The sequence below is a fragment of the Lactuca saligna genome, chromosome 1, assembly GCF_052625555.1.
Source record: "Lactuca saligna cultivar CGN05327 chromosome 1, ASM5262555v1, whole genome shotgun sequence".
Classification (NCBI taxonomy): Eukaryota; Viridiplantae; Streptophyta; class Magnoliopsida; order Asterales; family Asteraceae; genus Lactuca; species Lactuca saligna.
In genome coordinates, this window is record NC_136417.1 from 6,171,963 (window position 1) to 6,197,459 (window position 25,497).

A 25,497-nucleotide genomic window follows, 5' to 3' on the forward strand; every position below is an offset into this window, starting at 1 on the left:
TGTAGTAAAACCACGTTTAGCTCTAGCATCTCGTCTTAATAGGAAAAACTCATAAGTACATTCTAAATTTCTAGCTATAGATAAGAATAAATTTCTACTAATACGAAAATGTTCTTTAAAATTTGATAGATCATATAAATTATCAGGAGCAAAATAATCATGTACCAAAAGTTTATTTGTCATCTCTCGATTCCGATTGATCAATTTTTTATGCTTCTTCTTGCCATGTGAACTTTCGTCTCTCTCACGAACCATGTCTTGTACCACAGACAATAGTGTGTGAAATACCAACTCGTCATCAGAATCATCATCAGATGAAGAAGAAACTGAACCAGAAAAATTATCTATTTTTTTAGTAAATTACACGAATGGTCCCTATGGTTTAGGGTAATTTGCACGTTTGCTTCCCAACTTATTTTTTTAACTCGGAAGGTCTTTACTGTTTGTTTTTGTTACGCGCTTGGTCCCTATCTTACCTAAAAAGACTATTTTACCCTTGACTTTTGAATTTATTTAAATAAACACATCCTCAACCCCACCTCTATCACCTTACATTACTCATCCCACCATTTTTATCTATTTAAATAATAGTCTTTTTAGATAAAACAGGGACCAAGTGCGTAACAAAAACAAACAGTAAGGACCAAGCGCGTAACAAAAACAAACAATATGGAATTTTCGAGTTAAAAAAACAAGTTAGAGACCAAGTGCGCAAATTACCCCAAACCATAGGGACCATTCGTGTAATTTACTCATTTTTCTAAAAGTGTGAATATTTTGAAAGAGTGTGAAAAAAATGTGTAAAGTATATGTACATACACAAAGAAATTTAATTAAATAACTGAATGATTTTTTAACGGTCGAAATCCCCCCCCCCCCCCCCCCCCCCCTCCCAACAGTCAAAATCGAGTTAAACCAATCAATGTGTCCATCGCCTCAGGCAAAGCACTGGGGCTGTATTCACGCGTCTACAGAGTTTCACCTCACCACTCATGTGTACATTTCCTTCCCACTCTCGTTAACCTTATCTGATTATATTTATTAGAATTAAAACTTTAAGAATGGAAATAATATATGATCGGTCATTTTAATGGTATAATTCTAAAGTTCTTTTCTATAAATATGAGTTAAAAAGGAGTAAAGTATCTATCAATGATGATTTAAGTTTTCATTAAAAAAAAAAAATAATTAATAACTAAGAGTTCATTTTTTTTAACGGCACATAGAGTTCATACTTCATATGGTTGACAAATTCCCCCAACGAAAGATTCTCTATTTAAATACAACAGCATGACTTCTAGCATCCTCCGTTCTTATCCTTTTCACCACAAATTACGAAAAAAATAACAATTTATTTTTATTTTAGATTAGATAAAAAAAAACTATATTTAAAAACTAAAACTATTAGATAAAATTGAATTGTTGTTTTATGCACTTTATTCTTATTGAAATCATAAATATGGTAAGATGTTTAATTTATATGAAATATATTCTCTTCATATAACATATAATGAGGTTCATTTAGGCTTTCAAATAGCAGATGTGACTTTAAGAAAGGTGAATAACACAACTAAAATTTTATACTCATATATATATATATATATATAGCACTTAATTCATCAAGCTACAACTCTTTAGTATAGAGAGAGAGAGAGATGAAAAGAAGAAGAGAAATGGAGAAACAATGTTCATCGGAGTTAAGATCCACCATCGATGAGCTTTCTTTGTTAGCTGTCATGAAGTTTAAACATCATCGTCATCTTCATCATCATAATGATCCTGTTATTACAGATGGCCTGCCAAATGACACTCATATCCCTACCAGGCCCTTCCTTTCTGTCTGCAATTTCCTTCTTCATCTTCTTGGTCCGTCTCTCTCTCTCTCTCTCTCTCTCTCTCTCATAAAGTTGTCGTTTTTCAAGATGTAGAACTGTTGAAAAATGTTTGATGGATATATCTGGGAATATGATAGAAGTTGATCAAATTTGTCTTTTTGTTGATTGCAGATAAGATAGGGCCAACCATGGCAGTTCTCAGACAAGACATCCATCGGAATATACTGGTATGCTTTGGAAGTTATGATCCATTCGTCTATGCTCACCTGTTATTATTTGTTTATTTTATTCTAAGGTAAATTGTTCAAAACTTATAAAATAATCATGGCATTGATATATTAATGATAAATATTTTTGTTTCGGTATTTACATGATAGAAATAAGCTACAAGGGCAAAAAGACAAGTGATATATAACACATATTTTAAAATAGATAGACAATTATTTTAATAAATTAAACTTAAAACTAATTGAAGATAACCCTAAGTAGACAGACTTTTTTTTCTTCTTTTGATCTATTAAATTACAAAACCAATCTATTTGATACTTAACTCTTCTGTAATCACTTTCTCCTCCTTAATTCATCCTATGTGTCGTCTTTTTCATCATCATCTTTCTGCTGTACCTCTGCAAACTCTTTGTGTTTTACCGATATGGTAATTTGATATGGAAAAAAAAAAAAACCCGGCTATCTCGTTAATGTTGGGATGTCTGGCTCAATAATTTGGTTTTAAAAAATAATTTATGGGGCTGGCAGACGTCACGCTGATATGGTAAACACGTCGAAGTCAAATATTAGACGCAAACCAATTTATTCTTGTTGACTTCATGTCGGGTTGAGTGTTCGTGTTAGTATTTTTCAGATCTAGTTGCAATTCATATTGTAATTACAATACTTTCAAACAAGTGTGTTCCTTAAAATTTTAAAATCTAACACTTATTAAAAATGCTGCTATTTTCAATAAAACATGCAAACACTTGAAGAAATGAGTGTTGCACTATGTATGTTACTGCAACACGATCTAGAAGTGTGGTATTATAATGAAAAACAGCTCTTTTTTAAAGTGTTGCTATAAGAAACTAAAATTTTGTGTTTCATACCAAAAGACTTCTACCTAATGATATTAGGTGTTGTCTTTCCTCTTGAGATTGAAGATTTAAGTCTAGTTGTAAACATAAGTGAAATTTAAAGATTAATTTAAGAGTATATTTGCTTTGACCATGTCGAAAGTCATGTGAATGGACATAAGCCATATCCGAAGAAATGATGAGTGTCTAGAATTAATGGTTAAGTTGAATAACAATTTCTAATTAAATTATGTGTGTATTTGACAAAAATAACAATAATTTGGAAGTTTTTGGTTATTTGAAGGTTATCCAATTTTTTGTATTCGTGTATAGTGTTATCTTGGAGTTGAAAAGACAATGGAGAAATATGATTTAGGTTTCCAAAATTACCCATATGTTTATTTCCATTATTGTTATATATGTAAGGGCAACTTAGTAATTTGGTACCAAAGAAGGTTTATTTTATATATTTGATCCTTAGAGACTGGAGAAAATGCAAGAATTAGACCCCGTGCTTTATTCAAATGTTGTGGAGATACTAAAGAAAGAGGCAAGTGAAGGCACATCAAGAAAGATGAGTAGTTGTAGCAAAGCCTTTGTTTGGCTTACTAGGTAATTATTCATTCTATTTTAACATTAGCTTTAAAATATTTGAATTGACAATATTACCCTTGAAGAAAAGCTTTTGCGCATGTTTCACTTTTGTAGATCTTTGGACTTCACATCGAATTTATTGGACTTAATCGGGAAAGATCTTGGAGTGAACATCGAACAAGCTGTTCAAGAAGCATACGAAGCCACTCTAAAACCATGGCATGGCTGGATCTCTTCTACGGCTTACAGGGTACTATTTAACAATATATTGCATTTATCTGTATATATAATTAAGTTGCTTTTTTTATATTTTATGCAAGGATTATGCTAAGATATAATAAAGAATTAATGTATCACATTGTAGGAAATTAACTAATCTAACTACAATTTTATATTTATTTGACAAAAATAACCCAAAAAATATATTTTTAGCAAAAATAACCATTTGCTTCCGAATGAACATTCTTGGCAAAGAAAAACACTTTTTTCTAACAAAAAAAAATTCACTGATATTCCGGTTTGCAGACTAAAATTTTGGATTTAAAAAACTAAAACTTCGGAATTTTAAGAATAAGTTCAAATTTTGATGAATAATTCCGAAATTTCGAGTAAAGATCATTACTTAAATCTAACAAAAAATTAAACAAACATAGTAAATGCAATAAATATATATATATATATATATATATATATATATATATATATATATATATATATATATATATATATATATATATATATATATATATATATAAACACACACGATATTAGTTTATAAAATCATGATGGGTGAGACAGCAAGGGCCACTGATGGCTAGGAGCCTCCAAATTTCTAGGGCCCCATGTTTATATACTTTAATACGTTATTATATATATCAAAAATCTAATATATATCATGTATAGCGGTTGAATGGAAAAATAAAAGAAAATGAGGCCAAAATAAAATCAACATGGACGTGCGATTCTTACGGAATAATTATCACCATCTATTGAGGAATTCTATAAATCAATTGAGGGATTCTATGAATCAAATATGATTTTTTTTCAACGGCAACAAAAAAAAATCGATTCATAATAAATCGATTCTGGTTTTTTTAAGTAGTCTTCTAATTTTTTAATTTGATTTCTGTTTTTTGATTTTTTTTTATTCAATCTTTCTTAATACATCAATTTTATAATCAAATTTCACGCATTCTTAAAAAAATTGATCTTTAATTCATATTAATCTGATTTTATGCGGGCTTACTAATTTGAATTCTAATTTATGATTCATTTTAATCATATATTAACTTGTTATCAATTAATTATAACTATCAAAGCTAATCTAAATTTTATGTTATAGATTAAATTTATATCAATTAGTCATAAATATAAAAGTTAATTTTATTGTTTTAAATTTATGTGAAATTTTTAATTAACAAATGGCATTTATAAAACATCTATTTCGAATTAGCAATATACAAATAATTAATTTGGTTATAACTTTGTAATAAATATATTTTACAAACTTTTTATAAAATATATATATATATATATATATATATATATATATATATATATATATATATATATATATATATATATATGTTAAGAACTAATTAGTTGAGGGTTTGAAAAATCTATATAAATTTAAAAAAAAAAAAAAAAAAAAAGAATATAGTATGGAGTATTATTTTGGTGTAAAATATGGTATAAAAAATGATGTATGGTTTGAGATGGTGGAAAGAGTCTTTTCCTTCCAATTTACTGTCATAATACACATCATCTTTCTCTTTCTTTTCTCTTCTTTCTTTCCTAACCTAAAACACTTGGATGCTCATATTTCTCAACTTACATAATAAAAATCATACAAAACTAATTCATAAAATATTAAAAACATAATATTTCTCAACTTACATAATAAAAATCATACAAAGCTAATTCATAAAATATTAAAAACATACAAAACTAACGCAAAAATTAACTAAAAGCATACAAATTTTTTGGTACAAATATAGAAGCATAATGTACAAGTGTTCATTCCATTATTGAAAATGGTGGATGCGAGTTACGGAAGCCGCATATCAATCTACCACTCCCAGCCCATCGAGGAGGGAATGGTAACTCCCCCTTTTTTCCATGATTACGTCATTTCTAAACGCCATATATATATATATATATATATATATATATATATATATATATATATATATATATATATATATATATATATATATATATATATATTTTGTCTGGGCCCTCAATTCGATTTGGACGGCACTGATGATGACATTAAACGCTTCAAATGAACATCTAGGACACAAGTGAAGATATTTTTTTTCAAAAGAAAAAATGTAAAAAAAAAAATAAATAAATAATCTTGAAATTTGAAGATCAAACCTGAAATGGAGAATTCTTTGAAAAAAAATATATATTCTAGAATATAAACCGTAGTCAAGAATGAAGCATTCGGAAGAAAGTGGTTATTTTTCAAAACCTGCAAACAATGATTGTCTTTTTTAAATGCTAGGTATATTACTTAATTTCCCTAGTTTTGTTAGTAACATTTGCTCCTTGGTACTACCTACAGGTAGCATTGAAACTAGTTCCCGATAACAAAACCTTGATCGGGATTCTCATGTCAGAAACCGTAGACCAAGAAACTCTCAAAGAGGAATTAAAATCGTTTACATCATTGCTTGCATCATTTCTAAATGAATTACACACAATTTTGGTGAGCTTTTTTTGCTTTTTAAATGATCTCATACTAATGTTGGGAGAATCTCTTAAATTTCAATCTATAATTGATCATATTCTTACATCACCTTGCAGGAAACCTATAAGTTGCACAAGGTAAAAGCTACATAAAGAGTGATCATGAGTGCAAAGAGAAGGCTTAAAAACAAAAACAAAAATACTTTTATGTATATGTATATGATAGTTTTGAGGTTTTGATATGATGTTGTTTGAAAAGGTTGTCTGAGGCAACAAATTTTAACATTTTAGTGATATATGTTGTCATAGATACCCTTTTCTCTACGGGTGAAATACCATATTAGATAGTGCATATGTATGTGTGTTTGTGTAGTGTGTATGTATATATATATGTGTGTGTATGTACATATATTTTCTTGTAATTTGAAATTCCATTAAAGTTCAACTTAGAGAATATAAGCCTTATGACATGTAAAACACAAATAATTATTCTAGCAATTTTCTGGTATAGATCCGTATTTATAATAATTCGAAAAATCATTTCTAAAAACTTATACTTCAAATTTATGTCAGTTGAGTCACCATTGGGTAAAACACACTACTTCCTTTGTCGTACTTGAAGAAAAAAAAAAGTATAACATTATCTATATACAAGTAAGATGTCATTGTACTCTTCAGAACTTAACACAAAACTACCTTTGAAATTAATGATTATTCCAAGTGAATACAACAACTTCAACATCTCAACGTAGCAGATAAAGATATTTAGACGGAGAAACTGAAATATCATAACACAATAGTTGTTGTATCTTGATTGAGTATGCTACAATGTAAGACTGTATGCTAAGGTATTGTGTTGTACGGTTGCGATGGAAATGATGTGGTGTTCGGTCAATGGGCTAGATAAGTCATTGGTGGTTTTTAGATTCAATCAATGTAACAACCCGAAAATCATAGTAAAATTTTTGATTGTAAAACCCTTTAATAATCAAAAACATTGTTTTCAAGAAAATAGTCAAAATCAGAGTATCCCAAAATCTTCAATCAATAAAATACCCAAGGATGATGTGCACAATCACACATTCGCCTTGCCCCGATCATCTGATGTACCCAAAACTATGAAATCAAACTGAAAGTCAAAGCTTATTGAGTTTCTACAAAGTACCCCATGTATTATATATATATATATATATATATATATATATATATATATATATATATATATCTTTATACCTTAATAATAAGCATTTAGCCCTAAATGTCGAATTTTAAGAGGTACAAAGGTTTATGCAATATGTACAATAATTTTATGCATCAAAATCTTATGCAGTCGAATAAAATAAAAAGTCAGATGGGCCTTTGAATTGGTATTTCTCATGAATCGGTCAGCCTTTGAATTGGTATTCCACATGAATCGGTCAACAGCAACTACCCTTTATATTAACATCTCCTCTCTCAATTAGGTCAGAACTTGCATGCGCACACCAGAAACCAATAACCACCATCATCAGATTACTCACTCACCACCATCCTCATTCTCTCACTGAAAAGTAGAAGCCCTAACGAAAAACCCATTTTTCACTACCACTGCCACCCCCATTCACCGGTCACCACCATCACAACATCGCTTACCTGCGTCGGAGGCCACCCTTCATCACTGTTATTGTGGATGTTTAACCGTTAGCTTCTCCTTCCCAACTCAAAAAATCATCAAATCGAGCAGGTAACACATTTTGTACCTTTTCTTTACATCCATAAAACCTAGATCGAATGCTCCCGCTACCACCACCTTCAAATCAGTCACTGCAATTGGATGTGATCTTCTACTTATGCTTTCTTATTTATGTTTTCTTCTCCGTTTGCAGGTTTCAATTTGTGTGCAATATACTTGATTAGATATCAGAATGATGGATATAACCGACCATCTTCACATTCACCGTCATCATAGATCACAAGATCCCCACTACCACTTCTCCTTTCTCCGTCATCGGTCTCTCTGTTTCACGAGCTTGAAATCCTACTGAAAACCTTAGCCCCAGCCTGCTGACTAGCAGTATTACCACCATCCACTGCTTTCAACATCATCGGAGAACCATATAACCTTCTACCACCACATAACCAATAAGCCATTGGTACTAAAACCCTAGATCTAGAAACCGATGACCTTTATTTCTTTCCCTATCTCACTCACCATAAAGATTATCATATCTGATAATGCATATGAGTTGGGTTCTAGCAATGAGGGAGTTGAATTTTTCCAACCAAAAGGAATCATTCATCAAAAATCAACACCATACTGCCCTCAACAAAATGGTTTAGTTGAACGAAAACATCGGCACATTTTAGAATTTGCAAGGATATTGTATTTCCAATCAGGATTGGGACACATCTATTGGGGATAAAGTGTCAAAACAACCATTCATTTGATCAATAGAATTCCTACAAAAGTTCTTCAACATAAAATGTCGTTTGAAGTCTTGTATAATGTTGCATCAAATTTACAACATCTCAAAGCATTTGGGTGTTTATGATATGTCAGTTCTCAAAGAACAGGAAGGGATAAGTTCATGCCTCGTACATATCCATGTGTTTTCATTGGGTATCCATATGCTCAAAAAGCTTACAAGATCTTGAACTTAACTACAAATAAAATCTTTGTAAGTCGAGAAATCAAATTTTTGGAAGATATATTTCCTCTTCACTCTCTCCAAAAGTCATCATCATTCATTGACAATTATCTTCCAATCTTATTAGATGATAATTTCAATCATGATTCTCATTTTCCACAAAGTCATGGGGATCCAGTTACTAACTCATCTTCATAAACCATTCCACCTCTTCTATCTTTAAGAAGATCAGCAAGAATTTCTCACCCTCCTTCGTATTTACAATATTATATATGCAATCATGTTTCTTCAAGTGATATATGTCAACATTGTGATCATACAATTAGTAATCTATGTATTGTTATTGATCACTCAATACATAACACTTCCATTGTTGATATTCACCTTCAACATTTAGCCTTTGATGTCACCAATCATCTTTTTGAACCCACATTCTATCATCAAGCAAAAGGAGATCCTAATTAGGAAGAAGCAAGGGCCAAAGAGTTACAAGCATTACAAGCAAATGTTACATGGGATGTTGTTAAATTACCAAAAGGAAAGAAACCTATTTCTTTCAAATGGGTATTTAGAATCAAATATAGGGTTGATGGTTCAGTTGAAAGGCACAAAGCTCGCTTGGTGGTAAAGGGTTTCACACAAAAAGTTGGTATTTATTACCATGAGACCTTTTCGCCCATGGTAAGTGAGATCTTGAGTTGCTTTGGCTATAAAAAGAAGATGGAAAATTCAACAAATGGATGTAAACAACGCCTTTCTTCATGGCGATTTACATGAAGAAGTCTATATGAAAATACCACTTGGAATTCCTACATCTCCTTCTCATGTATGCAAACTCAAAAAGTACTTATATGGTTTAAAACAAGCATCCAGACAATGGTATTCAAAGTTGTCAAAAGCATTAAGAACAAGAGGATATCATCACTCACTTAATGATTACTCTTTGTTTCTTAAAACCACATCTAATTAAATTGTTATTGTAGTTGTTTATGTCGATGACATATTGGTTACAGGTAATAATCAAGATGAAATTTCAGATCTCAAAAGTTTTCTGGATGATCAATTTCGCATAAAAGATTTGGGACAAATCTATTTTTTTTCTTGGATTGGAGTTTAATCATGTTCCTAATGGAATGATTGTAGCAAAAATATATCAAGGAATTTCTTGAAACGTATTTTATAACCAATTGCAATGTTGAATCCACTCCTCTTCCTCACAAGATTCGTCTATTACCAGATATGGAAAATCCTTTAGATGATCCCACAATGTATAGATAGTTAATAGGAAAGCTGAATTTTTTAATTCATACAAGGCCTGATCTATCTTACCCGGTACGTTGCCTCAGCCAATTCAATCAAACACCTTCTCAAGCACATTATGAAGCTGCTCTACATGTACTTCAATATTTTAAAGGAACATTACAACAAGGATTGTTTTTCAACAAAATATCAATTATACCCTTAAGGCATATTGTGATTCTGATTGGGCTGCATGCCTGATCACAAGGCTATCTGTTAGTGGATACTTTATCATGTTTGAAAATAGTCCTATTGCATGGAAATCAAAGAAGCAGATTACCATTTCTTTATCCTAAGCAGAGGCTGAATATCGGTCTATGAGAAGATTAGTTGAATTGGCTTGCTTAAGTCGACTTTTCCATGAATTTCAAGTATCAAATATTACCTTGATACCCCTCAAATGTGATAATCAAGCAGCTATATATAGCTCTAATCTAGTTTTTCACGAGAGAACAAAACATATTGACATTGATTGTCATTTTGTTAGAGAAAAACTTAAAAGTGGCATTATATGTATATCACATGTTTCAACAAATCAACAGTTAGCAATGGTATTCAAAGTTGTCAGAAACATTAAGAACAAGAGGATATCATCACTCACCTAATGATTACTCTTTGTTTCTTAAAACCATATCCACCAGCTTGTAAGGGGTGTTATCATTCTGTATTCATTGCTACGTGTATTGTTTGTTACAGAACTTGTTAGTTTCAATTATTTAGTTATTCATTACAAGTTTGTTTAAGCTCTTGTATATATTTAATGAATATCTCATTACGAATTAATGAAAGAAAATATTCTCTCTCAAAACACATTTCTCTTTCTAGATCTCAAATCTAATAGTTAGTGTGTTTCCTACTTAATTAACTTCATATCAGTTTCCATCTAAATTAGTGATGGTTTGTAGTTTTAGCTTTTGTAATCAGGACTCTCCCTCCCTTTCAACAACAAAAGTGCCAAAAGATATTTATCCAACAATCAACATTTCCTGTTCGCCGCTTTGGTTAATTATTCCTTCCATGTTATATACAATTGATAAAAATGATTTATATTACAACAGAAATTGGGATCATCAACGACGTTGAGTTATTAAATGAACATTATGAAAAATACCAAAATTGTCTATACCTAATAAACCTACATCATTCGATTTACGGGGAGGATCATGGAGTGCAACCAGTGCTGCAACTAGACCAGCATTGCTCGAAATGGTAGGTTCAGTGAACCATGGTTTATGCCTGTCGTCTAAGAACATATCATTTTGATCGGGTCCTCTGACCATAGCTCCCAAAAGTTCATTCGGATTTGATTCTTCTGAGTTCAACCACTTACTCCCTTCGGAACAAGAATGCCACTGATTATCCCATGGGATTGATGCAGCCCTATGGTGGACATGCTGCGGGTAGTTGTTTCCAAATCCCACCATGTAGCTCATTCCCATCGGATTGTCTCCAAGTATGTAATTAACCTAAAACAATATCATACACACACACAAATAAGAAGTAAATAAAGATCACTGATTATTAACGAAGATTCGTTGATAGTATATGATGAGCAACAAACATCATTAAGATTCTTTTCTTCAACAAGTTGAAGTACATTGATTGCTTTAACTACTTGCCTGAGATATAGAGAAATCCCGCAGTTGTTGGAGGGAAAATTCAGCACCATCAATGCAACCACTACCAGATCTATGCAGAAGATCAAGATAGTCGCTATACAGTTTGCTAAGAAAGGAACTCGTTGCGGCATACTCAAGTGATCCATAGTCATTCGGCTTTAAGAATATCAATCCACCTATTTGTATTACAACAAAATGGTAAGAGCAATCACACATTTTGAGCTTCATCCATATGGATATATCATAGATCGTATGTTATACGTACCTTGTGTTTTATGTGTAGTAGGAGACAAATACGAACACATGAGCGAGTCAACGCTGTTAGTTGATAATATGAAGGATTCTTCATATGGGTATCCAAGATCAAAGAAGAATCTGAGTCTTGTTAACAAAACCTGCAGACAAAAGGTAATTAATTAAAACCAGTACTTATAAAGCACGGAAGACCAATGATCAATCTACAAGCATAATATAAGATAGGAATAGGATTACTAACATACCTCAATTGCAGTGAGCTTGTTATTCCAATAGAAAATGCCTTTATCGATCGATAGCTCTTCATTTTGGGCTGCAACAAGATGCTCTGTAGCGTATCTAAGATAACTCGTATTTCCAGTAGCGAAAAACAACCAAGTCCCTCCCCATACTAACTCATCCATGTATCCTGTTGAGTTATAAAACCCTCTTGCTTCTCCACCACAATCATCTTTCATCGTATAAGTACCTTGAATAAACCCCCGGCCGGGATCTTCCTCTACGTTTGCCACCACACTGAATAACTCCGTCGCCGTTTTGGTTAAACTGGTTGAATATTTTTGGTCTTCCTTGAACACTAATGATGCTGCTGAAAGTGCTGCAATGATTTCTCCGGCCAAATCGGAAGCCGTATCATCACAACTAAAAACCGGCCTCGAATATCTCATATCCTCCGGTCGTTGCCAACAATTCAGATCGTTTTCAGGCGACGTGCCGTTTGATGTGCTCCCGACCTTACAAGAAAAATTCATCACGCTTACATTAATTATTAACTTTTCGAGTAGCATAAGTCATGTTGCAGACTGCAATCGATCGTTTTGAGGGTACCTGTGAAAACAGAGTACTTGAACCAGTAGAGGTTTGATTTGCGGGGATGAAAAGTTTGAGCAAATAGTCACTCCCCCATTTGATTATGTTCTTGATGTGATCAAGTTCTCCGATATCTTCATATTTCTGATGATATTCAATCACAGACCAACTTAACAGAGTGATCGTATAAGCCGTTGGAAAGCTAAATTTGATGTTGTTCCCAGAGTCGTAAAATCCACCAACAAGACTTGAATTCCCGTCGTTCAATCCAGAATCACCTCGAAACTTCACCATATTAATGTCTTTGGGCAATACCCCAGCTGCCAAAACAAAAACCCAACAAATTAAAGAATGAAAAAGGTCACATGTTTGTAGCAATCATTACATAGAGAATAGTTTCGTATACATTTCTGAGCATCGAAGAAAAGCAATGCGTTTTGAAGCGCTAGTGTTAGATCTTTTGGGGCGGCATGTTGATTTTTGTTGTGTAGCAAGAAATGCAGCAACAAAGATACAAGTAGTATGAGGAAAACGATGGCTCCGGCGGCGTAAACAAAGCGTTTGAAGTGGGTTTTATTGGTGATGGTTAGTTTGAAGTCGACGGATTTGGAATATCTTGAAGGTAGTGATCCGTAGGTAGAAGGGTCTCGAGCATGAGGAAAAAGGTTGAAGTCGACTTCTATGGAATTCCATCGGCTGGAAGACGGGAGAAGGCGGCCAGCTTGAGAGATGGAGTGGACGTAAAGCTGTTCGCTGTTTTCAGTGTCGGTGTCCATCGGAGATCCAATGTAGAAGGAGGAGGAGGAGGAAAGTTCAGGTTCAGACATGGTGTTTTATGAGCAAAAGAAGAAATATGCTTTCGGTGATGCTTTGAATTCATCGTCAACAATCGGCATTGGAAATTGCTCTCGTATTACTTGGGAACTTTTGTTCTAACGCTTGATCCAATTTTTTTAGAAAAAATTTATTGGTCATAAATGTAAAACTCATTTCCGTCGATAAAACCAAATAACTGTTTGGATCATATTAGATGTTTAAAAATATTAATAAGAACTCATTATCTGCTAATCTTTCCTTCAGTTTTTTGGTTCGAGGGATTTTCGGAAACCAGATTTAATTCGGTTCGATTTAGTTTAAAATCGAAAATAAACTGGTGTTTATAATAGAAAATTTAGATTTAAATGAACAATAACGTTATTTTAAGATTATATTTAAAAAAAATTAAGACAAAGCTATATGTATCTCGTTCATGATTTGATTTTGTTTTTTGCTTAATTGATTCATATGTTTGGTTTGGTTTCGTACTTTCATCCCCATCCATAAATAAAATAGCACTTTTTGTTGGGTGCATGACATACGTATGAATGACTTGTTTGGTCATGCATTGTGAATGGTTTTTTGAGTTCTTATTACTATTTTTTTAAACACTTATGGATTATAGAGGAGCAACCAAACAACCGAACATGTTAGGCCTTTGTGACGTAAGTCATTGATCATTTAAAAGATCGTATAATCGCATTTCATAGTTGGTAAAATTATATTCGTAACCTAAATGTTAATTCACTTCATTTGCATATATGTGTGGTTTACATGATTTTTAAAAACAAGTCATAGATGTCAAATATAATGATTCTTAACATTTGTGGATTTAATGTCAAGAGAATGGGTCGCAACTGTGCAGCTAGCAATAGCATGCCATTGTAGGTAGTTATCCAGAAAATATAATGATAAATAACATCGTTTTTAGATGATTTAAAAAATAAATTCTTAATTACGATTAGATTGTTAGAAAATGCTTTTCTTACAACTTTTTCATTTGCCGAATTTTTTTTTTTTTTTCCTTTTTTACTTTCTCATCTACTTCCTTACCATATTCTTCCAAAAGTCTTGATTTAAATTAAAAGAAATTAGGTTTTTTTGTTATATTTCAGTAAGAACTCAAATTTAGGAATTGTTTCATCATATTTCATACTTGTTTTGAAATTCAAAAGTTTTTTTTTTTTTTTTTTTAACTCCGAAATTTCAGTCTGAAATCCAAAATATCATTCTGATATGTATTTCTTTTATCAAAAAAGTTTTTATGTGTCTGTTTGAAATGCCCTATGGATTTGTTAGTTATTTTGCAAAAAAATATCTTTATTTTCTTTAAAATGTATGTCACATTATAGTTAGTTTAATTAATATCCCTACAACATATGTATAATTTAGGAGTGTTAATTGATCTGATTTGGGTTAGTATGGGTTTTTGAAAGAAATATTCACCCGAAACTCTATTAAGCTATGGGTTAATTGGATCCAGGTTAATAATAAAACAACCATATTTACAATACTTATGTTGTAGCTGTGCTTTGGGTTTTAGGATAATTAATGTTAATAACACCGGTCAATGCATAAGTTCTCTCGCAAAAAGAATATTAATATTCAATAGGGATTCATTGGGATCACACTATCCAGTAAAAGGAATTCAAAAGAACATATCATATCATGCAATACTTGAAACAACACTTCTAGTAATTGGAATGCATAATAAGGAAAAACAGAACCAAACACACATAAACGAGTATGTGCTTCAAGAATTAAAGACCAGCTTTACAATTATAATGGGAAATAAACGTATATACACACATAATCCAATATTTTAACTATTATAAACACTCATGTAATAAAAAAATAAAGTGAAAATACAAGGAATCAATCATTATGATGTAACAAAATATTAAGTAGGAATTTGATTATTCAGCGTATAGAGGCCAACTATACAACATAAATGCAACATTTAGCCGTGTAAGGTGCTGTTTGTTTTTTGGAAAAAACATCTTCAGATCTTTTATTGTTGGGCAGCGCAACACACGCCCAACACTTTTCATCTCGCAGCTATTTATTTTTCAGAAGTCTTCAGATTAAAAAACTTTTGCGCATGTTCTTCTTGGCGCAACACTTGTTTGGCCTCTTTCTACTTCTTCCAACCTCTTCTTCTTCTTCTTTTTCTTGCTAAAATATTGATTATATATTTATGAAATTTTATTTCACTTTTTTTTTATTTTATTTTATTTTTTTGTTTATTCTTGTTGAATTATTTTTCCTTTTTTAATATTGAATAATAATAATTTGTTGATTAAAATCATTATTTTATGCTAAAATATCATTATTTTTTGTTAAAACATCATTATTTTTGTTGAAATATCATAAATTTTTACCGAAATGTTATATATTATTAAATTTTTGGTATTAAAAAACAATTTTCAGATTATAAAATCACTTTATTTTAATTTTTTAATATCTACAGCAGCATGCAGATGTTAAAAAAACAAATACACTTCTTATTACAGTCTGCAGCCGTTTGGTCTACATCTTCTACTATAGAAGGTTGTAGAGGTGGTTCACAAACTTTATGGATTTTTGCTTCAAAAAAACAAACAACATCTAAATCTTTCACATACCTTGTAAGTATCATCAATCTTTATAACAACATATCAATTGTTATATTAATACTATTAGTAGGGTTTAAAGATACATGAAATATAGAAAATCTGAGTAATCTGTAATAAGAAATGAGGCAATAAACAACAAGAAAATTCAACTTCTTTGTTTTCCTAATATAAATGATGATTCTCATATTTCTATCATTCATGTATCTTTTAAAGAAAACAGTAGAAATAAACAGGGAAAGCATATAGTACATGGAAATACCAAAGTTGGATTTGATTTATTCCCAGTAGAAATCAAAACTGACTTTTGGATCTTTAATTCGATACATCTGCTGAAGAAAGCATGTAGTTAGTGAATAATGATTCAACTATTCTAAGTCTTGTCCAAACTAAGACAATCAATCATCAACACATGATAAACTTATTGATTATGATAATATCTTTGCAACTGATTAATCTCTTTAATCGCTGATAAAATGTTGGAAAATGAATATTATTCTTGGTTTCATACCCTAATTTAGGGGGGAAACAGAATCAAACATTTGGAGCCTTCTTGGCATCTATACAGATGGATGGAAAACGTTATAAGATGTCTTCAAGTAACTCTCTAGACAACATCAATTCTTCCAACGCATCCATTAGCAGTAGCAAGAGGAGTTCAAAAAGACATACAACATCCGACTCCAACCACACAACATCTTCGGATGCTCCTTTCGGAGTGGATGTCAAGCCGATGGGAATGGATAAATAAAGCCAAAATAAAGAGAAAAGCCACATCATCAAGTTCTTCGGATGCCATCCCTTTTGATAAAAATGAAATACAATATTTAAGGTCGAAGTTAGCCGCCTTAAATACGGATTTTAAAAATTAAGCTTACAATAAAGTAAACGTGCAAAGGAAAGATACAACGATATGAAATTGTTAATGCAAAATACGAGTCATCTATTCGGATAGGATCTTGAAACGACTTGGGCAGTAAAAATTGCAATCAGAGAAAAATATAAATTGTAATTTTTAATCATACTTATTTATTGTTATGTTTTAAATGTTTTAATTCGTTATTATGTAATCCTGAATTGTAATTAATTGAATTTTAAGTTTTTAAGCTAAATGAAATGGAAGACCTTGAGTTCAAAGTGAATTTGTATTTATCTGTATCATCGACACATATTTCTTTAACAAATTGAAAACTTATTCTCTATACCAATGATTCTTATAAGTAACAATAACATTGTACTTTCTTTCACATTAATAATTGGATTTAGAGAGCTTACGACAAAATAACATACTTTCATCCTTCCTATCCTTTTCACATGGTTAGGTAGTTGGATTTTTTATTTTTTTACAATTGCATTATATATCTATATTTTTTGAATGTAGATTATCAATTTAATATGAAGATTAATAGATTAACAACGATTTTTAGGTTTCATTTTATTTCATACTACGTAAGTGTCGTCTTACGTCATTAAAAATTGTTTTCGGTAACTATCTTTAAACAAGATAGATAATAGTTTTATAAGAAACAAAACAAAAAATGAGAGATTTTTGTTAAAGGATACAATGTAAAATGGGTTGTAAACTTGTAATAGATAAATTCACTCACCTCCAACGTGGCCTGTTAAGCCCAGTTGCTTATAGCAAATTAAAAACAATCGTTAAGCCCAGTTGTTTATAACAAATCAAAAAAATCGCCATAAGTTATTAAAAAGACAAAACTGGACTATTGGTTGTGTAAATTGCCATTTTTAGAGAAATTGAACTTACATTACACAACCAAATCAAAAAAAATTAAAACACAAAAAGAACCTTAAATTGATATATAGCCAAGCTTCCAAAAAAAGTTGAAAATGTAGGGTTTCGGTGAACACTTAAAGTCCATTTTCACATGTTAAAAAACTCATCCACTTGAAATAACCGGTTATATTGTCAAGTAAGCATTATATGGAATTAGGTGGCACAAGATGGCATTATGAAGGCCACATTTGAAGAAAAAGGATCCATTGCAGTTTTCCAACAAAATCTGAAAGTTTTCCTTGATAGAATTTCAAAGCTTCTTCTAACTCATTAAAATATTTGAATTCTTTCATCTCAAGACACCAATATATTTTCTCTTTAATTCATCTCCCCTACAAATCATCTTGCCTTAAATCTCATATCCTCTCGCGATGAGCTTCCCCTTTTGCAATTAGAAATGAATGCGAGTAAAACGATGTTAAAAATATAGATTAAGTTTTCATGTGGGATTTCCAAGGGGATTTAGGTTAAATCGGAAATCCATGAAGTAGTTGGAGGAATGAAAGAGGCTCCCAAACACATTACCATATTTCAATTCCAGTCATTAAGATTGATGGATGTTTCTGAAGAGAATTGACAAAGTATTTCACGAACTTCTACTTCTCACCGTTGAAAAGAAAATCGCTCGTCAAAATGTTAGCAATCTCCGATTCCAGAGAATCCTCCTCAGAAATGGATGCAGGTTTTCAAGCATTATCTTAGGATTTTCTACATCTCAAAGAAGAACAACACAGTAGCGGTTGTTCTCTAGGAATCAATATATTTTATTAATAACACAAATCAAATATGTGATGGTATATGTTATTCACATATGAATTACATATATAAATTATATCCATATATAATATACCATGTGATATTCACATGTAAATAAACATTATGTGAGTATATTATACTAACTAAATATATTATGTAATTTTCATATGTAAATATACAATACAAACAAAATATACTTTTTAATATTCATATGTGAGTATACATTTACACACGAGTCAATATATGTTAATTAATTGCATAGAACAAAGATGTAATTTTATGTGTTATTCACATGTGAATAAAATATAAAAAATACAAACAGAAGCATATGGAATGTTTCATCATACGACTAATTTGAAGTGAACATAAGATAACTTATACAACTAAGGTAAAAATATTCACTATAAATACAAAATATAAGAAAACATTGTCATCATCATATTGCAATTTATAATCTTATGTGAATACGTGAATAACATATAGCGATGCAAGATTATATGTTATTTATATGTGACCAACATAAAAAAAATAATAAAACAAAAAAATACGAACGTAACTCTATTAAGTATTTCATCAAATAGTTTGAATGTACACTCGTTAACTGATATAACTATTGTAAAATCTTTATACAAAATACAAACAATTTATCTAGAACTAGAAGATTAATAATTGAAAATCTGGATTTTTTTTTTTAATGAAAAACAATATTGTGATCAAATAAATTAACTTTGAGGTCCAGTTTGTTAGCTTTAACAATATTCTGCTTTTTCTTGCCATCTTTTCGTAATATTGGGGGTCTAAATGATAATTCCTCTACAAATGAAGTAAACCCATGCCAATCTTCCCGTATTTCAAACTCAAGAACAGAGAATTATGATCTGAACTTCTGAATTGCATCCATCTTATGCATTTGCTCTCTGGGATTCCAAAATCTGGACCATGATCTTCTGATAGGTAAATTCAGATCTCGATTTTCGAAATCCCCATCGATAATTGACTGCAATTTCTTCTTTTCGGGAGATCACTGTGGGCTGAATTTCTCTTGTAGCCCAGCTAATTGGGTTCTGTTAGAATGTCCCTTGGGATCCGAAACTTCTAACTTTCTTTACTCAGATCTCCATTCTGGTTTCGTTACCGATGCATTTTCTTGATTTCGTTCTTTAATTTTTTTTAACTAGTCGTATGCATCGAGATCCCAATTTGTGAACCTAATTTTATATTATCAGTCGTCGTCTAGGCATGCTTTGATTGACACCGATAATGATAAATTATCAATTTGCCTCAGATAGTCCGAAGTCCTTTAATGCGTACCCTAGAGGTGATTTTGATTTAGAGTCGAACGCCGTTATTAGAAAAGCAAGAAAGCCCAAACATTCGTCATTTCATCCTATTATAATGATTAAATCTTTCGGAAATCGAATTATGTACTACTACAAGTTACACCCTGTGATGGTATTGCTGATTTTCCTGTCATTTGGAGTCACAACTCTCATAGTTCTTTCACTCTATACTAGCCATTTTCAGACGATGAGTAATTATAGGAAGTTTGACACCAGTCTGGATAATGCATATCCATTTCCAAAGCTTCGTAATCTTGTGATGGTTGCTGGGCATTCTATATATACAAGTAGTAGTTGTGAGAAAATTGATAAGGAGGATTCTTGGTTTTTGGAATCATATCAGAAGAATCCAGGACAAGCTTCTACTTTTGTTGCACATATAAAGGAAGGAATTGAGATTGCAGCCAAAGATGATGATGCTTTGTTGCTGTTTAGTGGTGGAGAGACCCGTAAAGATGCAGGACCACGAAGTGAGGCACAAAGTTATTGGATAGTTGCTGACTCAAAAGGATGGTTTGGTGAGTTTTTATAGCTTTTTCTTTTATTGCATTAATCTAATATGGTATGTAGATGAAAAGTAAATTTAATTTTGAAGATATACTCTCTTAAAACTAGTGAAAGGCCACCACTATGACACTATCTAGTTTAGTGTTTGTTATTTTCATCAAATTTTGATAGTATCTTGTTAGTTGTGAGCAACTGAGCAGACAATGCAGTGGTAGTTTATTGATCTGTATCCAGGGGGTGTGTTTGGATCTACTTATTCAAACTGATTATTGTGACTTGAATAATTAGAATAATTTAGAATCAATCGAATAAAGCTAGGGATATATAGGTAATCTTACGTTTATCAATATGATCAGTAAAGAGTTTTATTACTGCAACTTCTTACATGCTTCTCCGTTGATTAGTTTTGTCTTAAATAATCAAAAAGTTAGGATCAAAATCATTTTTACCCAAACACTTAACTGGTTATCGCAACTCAGTTTAAACCTACATCCAAACACCCCTATGTCTTAGCATTGTTCATCTTCATCAAACGCACACACAAACAAGTTAATCTTCACAAAATAAATGGCTCATAAATAATCATATGATTAAAGTTAGGGACAGTTTTCTTGCAGCAATGTGCAGTTGAGAATGAATTATTACCAATTACTACTTTTCTTGATATGTAGAAACTTAAACTGCTTACATCTTAACATCTTTCCCAATGATTGTACTTATACTTATGCTAGAATTATTGACACAAACACAGGCAACCGGGAGAAGGTAAGATGGAAAGCACTCACAGAAGAACACGCAAGAGACAGCTTTGAGAATCTTCTCTTTAGTGTATGCCGATTCCGTGAACTTACCGGATCTTATCCACAAAATATCACTGTATGTTCCTTTCTCATTCTTGTTGACTTAATGGAGGACTTAATGGGGACATGACTTAAATCTATATGTAAATGTAGGTTGTGGGATATGATTTCAAGAAAGAAAGATTTGTTAATTTACACAGATCAGCAATTGGGTTCCCAGAGTCACGATTCTTCTATATGGGGACACCAGCAGCAACAACATCAAAAGAAGCAGCATTAAAAGGGGAGGCATTAGTCAGGACACAATTCCAAAATGACCCTTACTCATGTTTGGGCTCACTTCGTCGCAAAAAGATCGGGCGTGACCCGTTTCACCGGTCAATCCCTTACCCGAATGGCTGCCCGGAAATTGAAGGGTTGTTCAGATACTGTGGAGGTGCATTCTATCCGGGTTCTGTTCCTTGGGCTTGAGAAAAGTGATTATATACATAATTGCCTCTTTTTTTTTTTTGTTTCATATTATTTTAGGATTGTATGATTTTGAAGCGATATGAAATAGATGCATTTGATATATATATATATATATATATATATATATATATATATATATATATATAGATATGTGATAGAACTTACTCAGGGTAATCATTAGTTAATGCGCAAATTGATGAAATGTAAAATTTTCATTATTGTTTTATGAACATGAAATACTTGGAAGATTTCAAACATGCATACAGGAATTACAAAGACATCATAATTTAGTTTATTGGAACAAATTGTGTATTATTTTCATGAAGAAAAAGGGCAACTTGAAGACCCCTCAGCTGTGATTGAATCTCCACCACCTTTGGTCAGACCTGCAAGAAGCTCTCCTCTGTCGTAGAAGAACTCCACCTTCATCACCTTCAACTCTTCATCCAACTGTAAAACATTTCCAAAATGATTCAACTCAAGAATCCCTAATAAGAGAATCAGATTTCTTTATTTGATTTTGGTATCTTTATTTTAGGCGCTGTCTCTTTATAAGCAAAAACAAAGGATAAAATGGTCATTTAGTATGATTCATATGGCTTATTTTAGTGTTTTTTTTTTTTTTCTAGAAATAAAATTTAGTCTAGGAAAATTAGACTTTCTTCATTTACAAATTTTTTCCTTTCAAAAGCGTATTGGTATTGTTAGTTTCTTATAAATATCTAATTGAGATTCAGTATATGCTTCACCTCCATTATGGAGACACCAAACATTTCTACGATTTCTCCCGTAGGCGGGTGACCTTTGAATGGGCCTTCCATGTAACCCCAATGCCTGAATTTATACGCAATCACTGGTGGGCCTGAGTAAACCTGAAGAACCTCCACTGCAAAACCACGAGGAAAGGTGGTGGTGAAGAGCTTGTGGGCTGTATCCACAGTTTCATCGGTAGGATTATACAAACGTAGCTTTTCAGGCAATGAGGTTTGAAGAAACATATTGTATCCTCCACCAATATTGGCCACATCTTGCGGTGTCATTGGTTTCCTACCTGGAAACAAATCCGCATGATGTTAGCAGTTGTTTATATAAACACAGTTTGAACTCAAGCTATGTGTTAATCTCTTCGTCAAACTACCGTTAACAGAAGTTGTTAACTTTGTGACGTCACACGTTTTGAAATCTTTGGGATTCAGTTTGTGGAATATCTCCATTTCCCATGTTTTCACAAGATTCTGAACTTGCTCTTCCAATGAACCTGTGGGCCATATCTAACCATCCAAACTACACAACATCAGTTTAACGAACTCCAACCTTTTAGTTTATACATTATTGATTTACTTTCATAATTTTCTAATTTAGTTATTTAGTTATGGTTCTTGTTTTTTTTTTCTTTGAGAACTGTTCAAATGTTAAAATACAATCAGGAAAACATTTTGTCACCATTTTATCTATCTAGCAAATTAATTATTATATTTTAGGGGTTATTATAATAATAATAATTTAGTGGTTGAATCGATAAAAATAATGATCTTGCCCATATATCAATGCCGACTAACCAAGAAAATGGTTTTTTACAAGGTCAACATATTGATCTAATCATGATAGAAAATACTTAATGGCAATCAATAAAATTTTGAAAGAACACTTTTTTTGTAACAAATATGAGAAGGCATGCAACTTTAACTTTAACTTTATGTTTATATAATATTATTATTTTAATGGTATTTTGTGAATAAAACGGAAAATAGTTTCTTATCCATTTATGATATTGGTTGTTTAAACAAGAAAGTAAGTAGGGGTAGAAGGATTTAAAAACCTTTGTTCTTCCTGCTTCAAAAAGCTTGTTGACCACATCAAAGTTAGGGGGAACACCCAACTTCCAAGTGGTGTTCTTCTCACCTTCTCCACTCATGAAACATCTGTACTTATCCACATCTGAACCTTTGTATTGATCCATCCTTTTGTGTTTGTTGATTTGTTGATTTGTTGATTGAACAAAATATGATCTTGGTTTATATATATAGCAACTGGAAAAGGGGTGTTTGGAGAAAGGTAGTGGTGGCTATGGGGAGTTGGTAAGAGTCCCATATCTATACTATTTGAAATGATTTCTTTATTGTTCCCTAAATTAAATTATTATGATTATAGGGGAATAAAAACAAATATACTATTATTATTAATTCTATCTTTAAATCTGTCATCAAGTTTATTATAGATTTAAATAGAAGAGAGTTGAGTAACAAGTGATTAGAGTTAATTTGATAAATGAGCAGCAAATATATATGTTTTTGTTTACAAATTCCATTAAAAATCTTTAACATAATGGTATTCTATGAATACAAAGTTCTATTATTTAATTTTATGATGTTACTTTTTTATTTAAAACGATCATGTTTTAAGATGGATAGGTTGTCATAAATAGTTAGCATATCAAATATGTAAGTAATTTAATATACTTTAATTTAGATGATTTCTAAACTGTTTAATTTGTTTTCAGTTGACTTTCTTTTATCTGTATCACTGTATGTCGCTTTCCTTATAAAATATATATTGTATTTTAATTTTTTTTAGCCTTATGGCTGCTCAATTAACTTTTAAGGCCCAACGTAACTTTTGACTTCAATTTTGTTCCTCGAGTGAATATTCTTCGGCAAAACACAAAATCATAACTTCTTTTATTTTGACTATCATTTGATAATAACACAACTTGTATGTACAACAAATATATATATATATATATATATATATATATATATATATATATATATATATATATATATATATATATATATATATATATATATACTCGCGCAAAACAGCGAACGACAAATAGTTTGTTTCGACAATTAATTTTTTTTCGATAGATAATGATTATTTTCAATTCAATCATTAGTCTGTTTTAAAAAACATATCATATTATAAATAAAGAAAATTCATAAAATGACCAAATTATAGGGTATTGAGTATTTATTTGGATGCAAAAAGATCTAATCAAAACCTTGGAAGAGAAGATTTATAGGAGTTTGTTTAAATTTTAATATTATTTTATTAATGATTAGTTGTACAATTAGCTTAATGATTTGGACGTCTTAAAAAGATATTATTATTTTATTCAATCTATTATTAGAAATAGTAGGATTTGTTTTATAAGATAGTATATATATAGGGTTAGTTTCATGTGAGACGGTCTAATTTTGTGAGACCGTGAGATGCAATATTAGCCACTCATTTTGTAGATAAAAAAAATTAATGCAAAATAATTGAAAATTTTCAGAAAATTTTTTTTTAATATTATTTTCGTAATTTATATTTTCCAATTTTTTTTATAAAAATACTAAAAAAATAAAAATAAATTAAAAAAATACATTTTTTAACATATTCTAGTAGAATACTAGAATATTTTATATATATCTTTACTATCTTGTAAAAGAAATCTAACTATTTCTAAAAATAGATTGATTATAATAATAATATTTTTTTAAGACGTCCAAATGATGAAGCTGATAGTACAAGTAACCATTAATAAAATAATATTAAATTTTAACCACATTTTGAATTCAAATAATTATCATCAAATCTCCTTATATTTCTCAA

At 31.1% G+C, this 25,497-nt stretch overlaps 4 protein-coding genes across 4 annotated transcripts; 2 read left to right on the forward strand and 2 right to left on the reverse strand.

The window, feature by feature from the left end:
- The first annotated feature begins 1,593 nt into the window (after positions 1-1,593).
- Positions 1,594-6,635, forward strand: LOC145039680 (glycolipid transfer protein 3-like). Its single transcript, XM_078987721.1, has 6 exons — positions 1,594-1,866; positions 2,007-2,062; positions 3,384-3,514; positions 3,611-3,746; positions 6,066-6,209; positions 6,308-6,635. The coding sequence occupies exons 1-6, from the start codon at positions 1,656-1,658 to the stop codon at positions 6,341-6,343; spliced, it is 714 nt and encodes a 237-aa protein (XP_078843847.1). The 5' UTR covers positions 1,594-1,655; the 3' UTR covers positions 6,344-6,635.
- Positions 6,636-11,116: 4,481 nt separating this feature from the next.
- On the reverse strand, positions 11,117-13,911 carry LOC145047913 (endoglucanase 25-like). Its single transcript, XM_078996280.1, has 6 exons — positions 13,207-13,911; positions 12,819-13,120; positions 12,236-12,724; positions 12,001-12,130; positions 11,736-11,911; positions 11,117-11,582 (listed from the first exon to the last, which is right to left on the reverse strand). The coding sequence occupies exons 1-6, from the start codon at positions 13,625-13,627 to the stop codon at positions 11,187-11,189; spliced, it is 1,914 nt and encodes a 637-aa protein (XP_078852406.1). The 5' UTR covers positions 13,628-13,911; the 3' UTR covers positions 11,117-11,186.
- Positions 13,912-19,625: 5,714 nt separating this feature from the next.
- On the forward strand, positions 19,626-22,413 carry LOC145039745 (uncharacterized protein C57A10.07). Its single transcript, XM_078987783.1, has 3 exons — positions 19,626-20,640; positions 21,381-21,505; positions 21,583-22,413. Exons 1-3 carry the CDS (start codon positions 20,043-20,045, stop codon positions 21,898-21,900), a joined length of 1,041 nt encoding a protein of 346 aa, XP_078843909.1. The 5' UTR covers positions 19,626-20,042; the 3' UTR covers positions 21,901-22,413.
- Positions 22,094-23,961, reverse strand: LOC145039812 (pathogen-related protein-like). Its single transcript, XM_078987837.1, has 4 exons — positions 23,720-23,961; positions 23,039-23,171; positions 22,650-22,951; positions 22,094-22,350 (listed from the first exon to the last, which is right to left on the reverse strand). Exons 1-4 carry the CDS (start codon positions 23,858-23,860, stop codon positions 22,219-22,221), a joined length of 708 nt encoding a protein of 235 aa, XP_078843963.1. The 5' UTR covers positions 23,861-23,961; the 3' UTR covers positions 22,094-22,218.
- Between the last annotated feature and the right edge of the window lie 1,536 nt (positions 23,962-25,497).

Coding starts and splice junctions, on each gene's coding strand:
- LOC145039680 (XM_078987721.1), top strand. CDS start 1,656: ATGAAAAGAAGAAGAGAAATGGAGAAACAATGTTCATCGGAGTTAAGA. Junction 3,747..6,065: donor TCTCTTCTACGGCTTACAGG/GTACTATTTAAC, acceptor TACTACCTACAG/GTAGCATTGAAACTAGTTCC. Junction 6,210..6,307: donor ATGAATTACACACAATTTTG/GTGAGCTTTTTT, acceptor ATCACCTTGCAG/GAAACCTATAAGTTGCACAA.
- LOC145047913 (XM_078996280.1), bottom strand. CDS start 13,627: ATGTCTGAACCTGAACTTTCCTCCTCCTCCTCCTTCTACATTGGATCT. Junction 12,725..12,818: donor CAAGTACTCTGTTTTCACAG/GTACCCTCAAAA, acceptor TTTTCTTGTAAG/GTCGGGAGCACATCAAACGG. Junction 11,583..11,735: donor GGGATTTCTCTATATCTCAG/GCAAGTAGTTAA, acceptor ATATTGTTTTAG/GTTAATTACATACTTGGAGA.
- LOC145039745 (XM_078987783.1), top strand. CDS start 20,043: ATGATAAATTATCAATTTGCCTCAGATAGTCCGAAGTCCTTTAATGCG. Junction 20,641..21,380: donor TGACTCAAAAGGATGGTTTG/GTGAGTTTTTAT, acceptor ACACAAACACAG/GCAACCGGGAGAAGGTAAGA. Junction 21,506..21,582: donor CTTATCCACAAAATATCACT/GTATGTTCCTTT, acceptor ATGTAAATGTAG/GTTGTGGGATATGATTTCAA.
- LOC145039812 (XM_078987837.1), bottom strand. CDS start 23,860: ATGGATCAATACAAAGGTTCAGATGTGGATAAGTACAGATGTTTCATG. Junction 22,952..23,038: donor GTTAACAACTTCTGTTAACG/GTAGTTTGACGA, acceptor ATTTGTTTCCAG/GTAGGAAACCAATGACACCG. Junction 22,351..22,649: donor TTGGTGTCTCCATAATGGAG/GTGAAGCATATA, acceptor AATGTTTTACAG/TTGGATGAAGAGTTGAAGGT.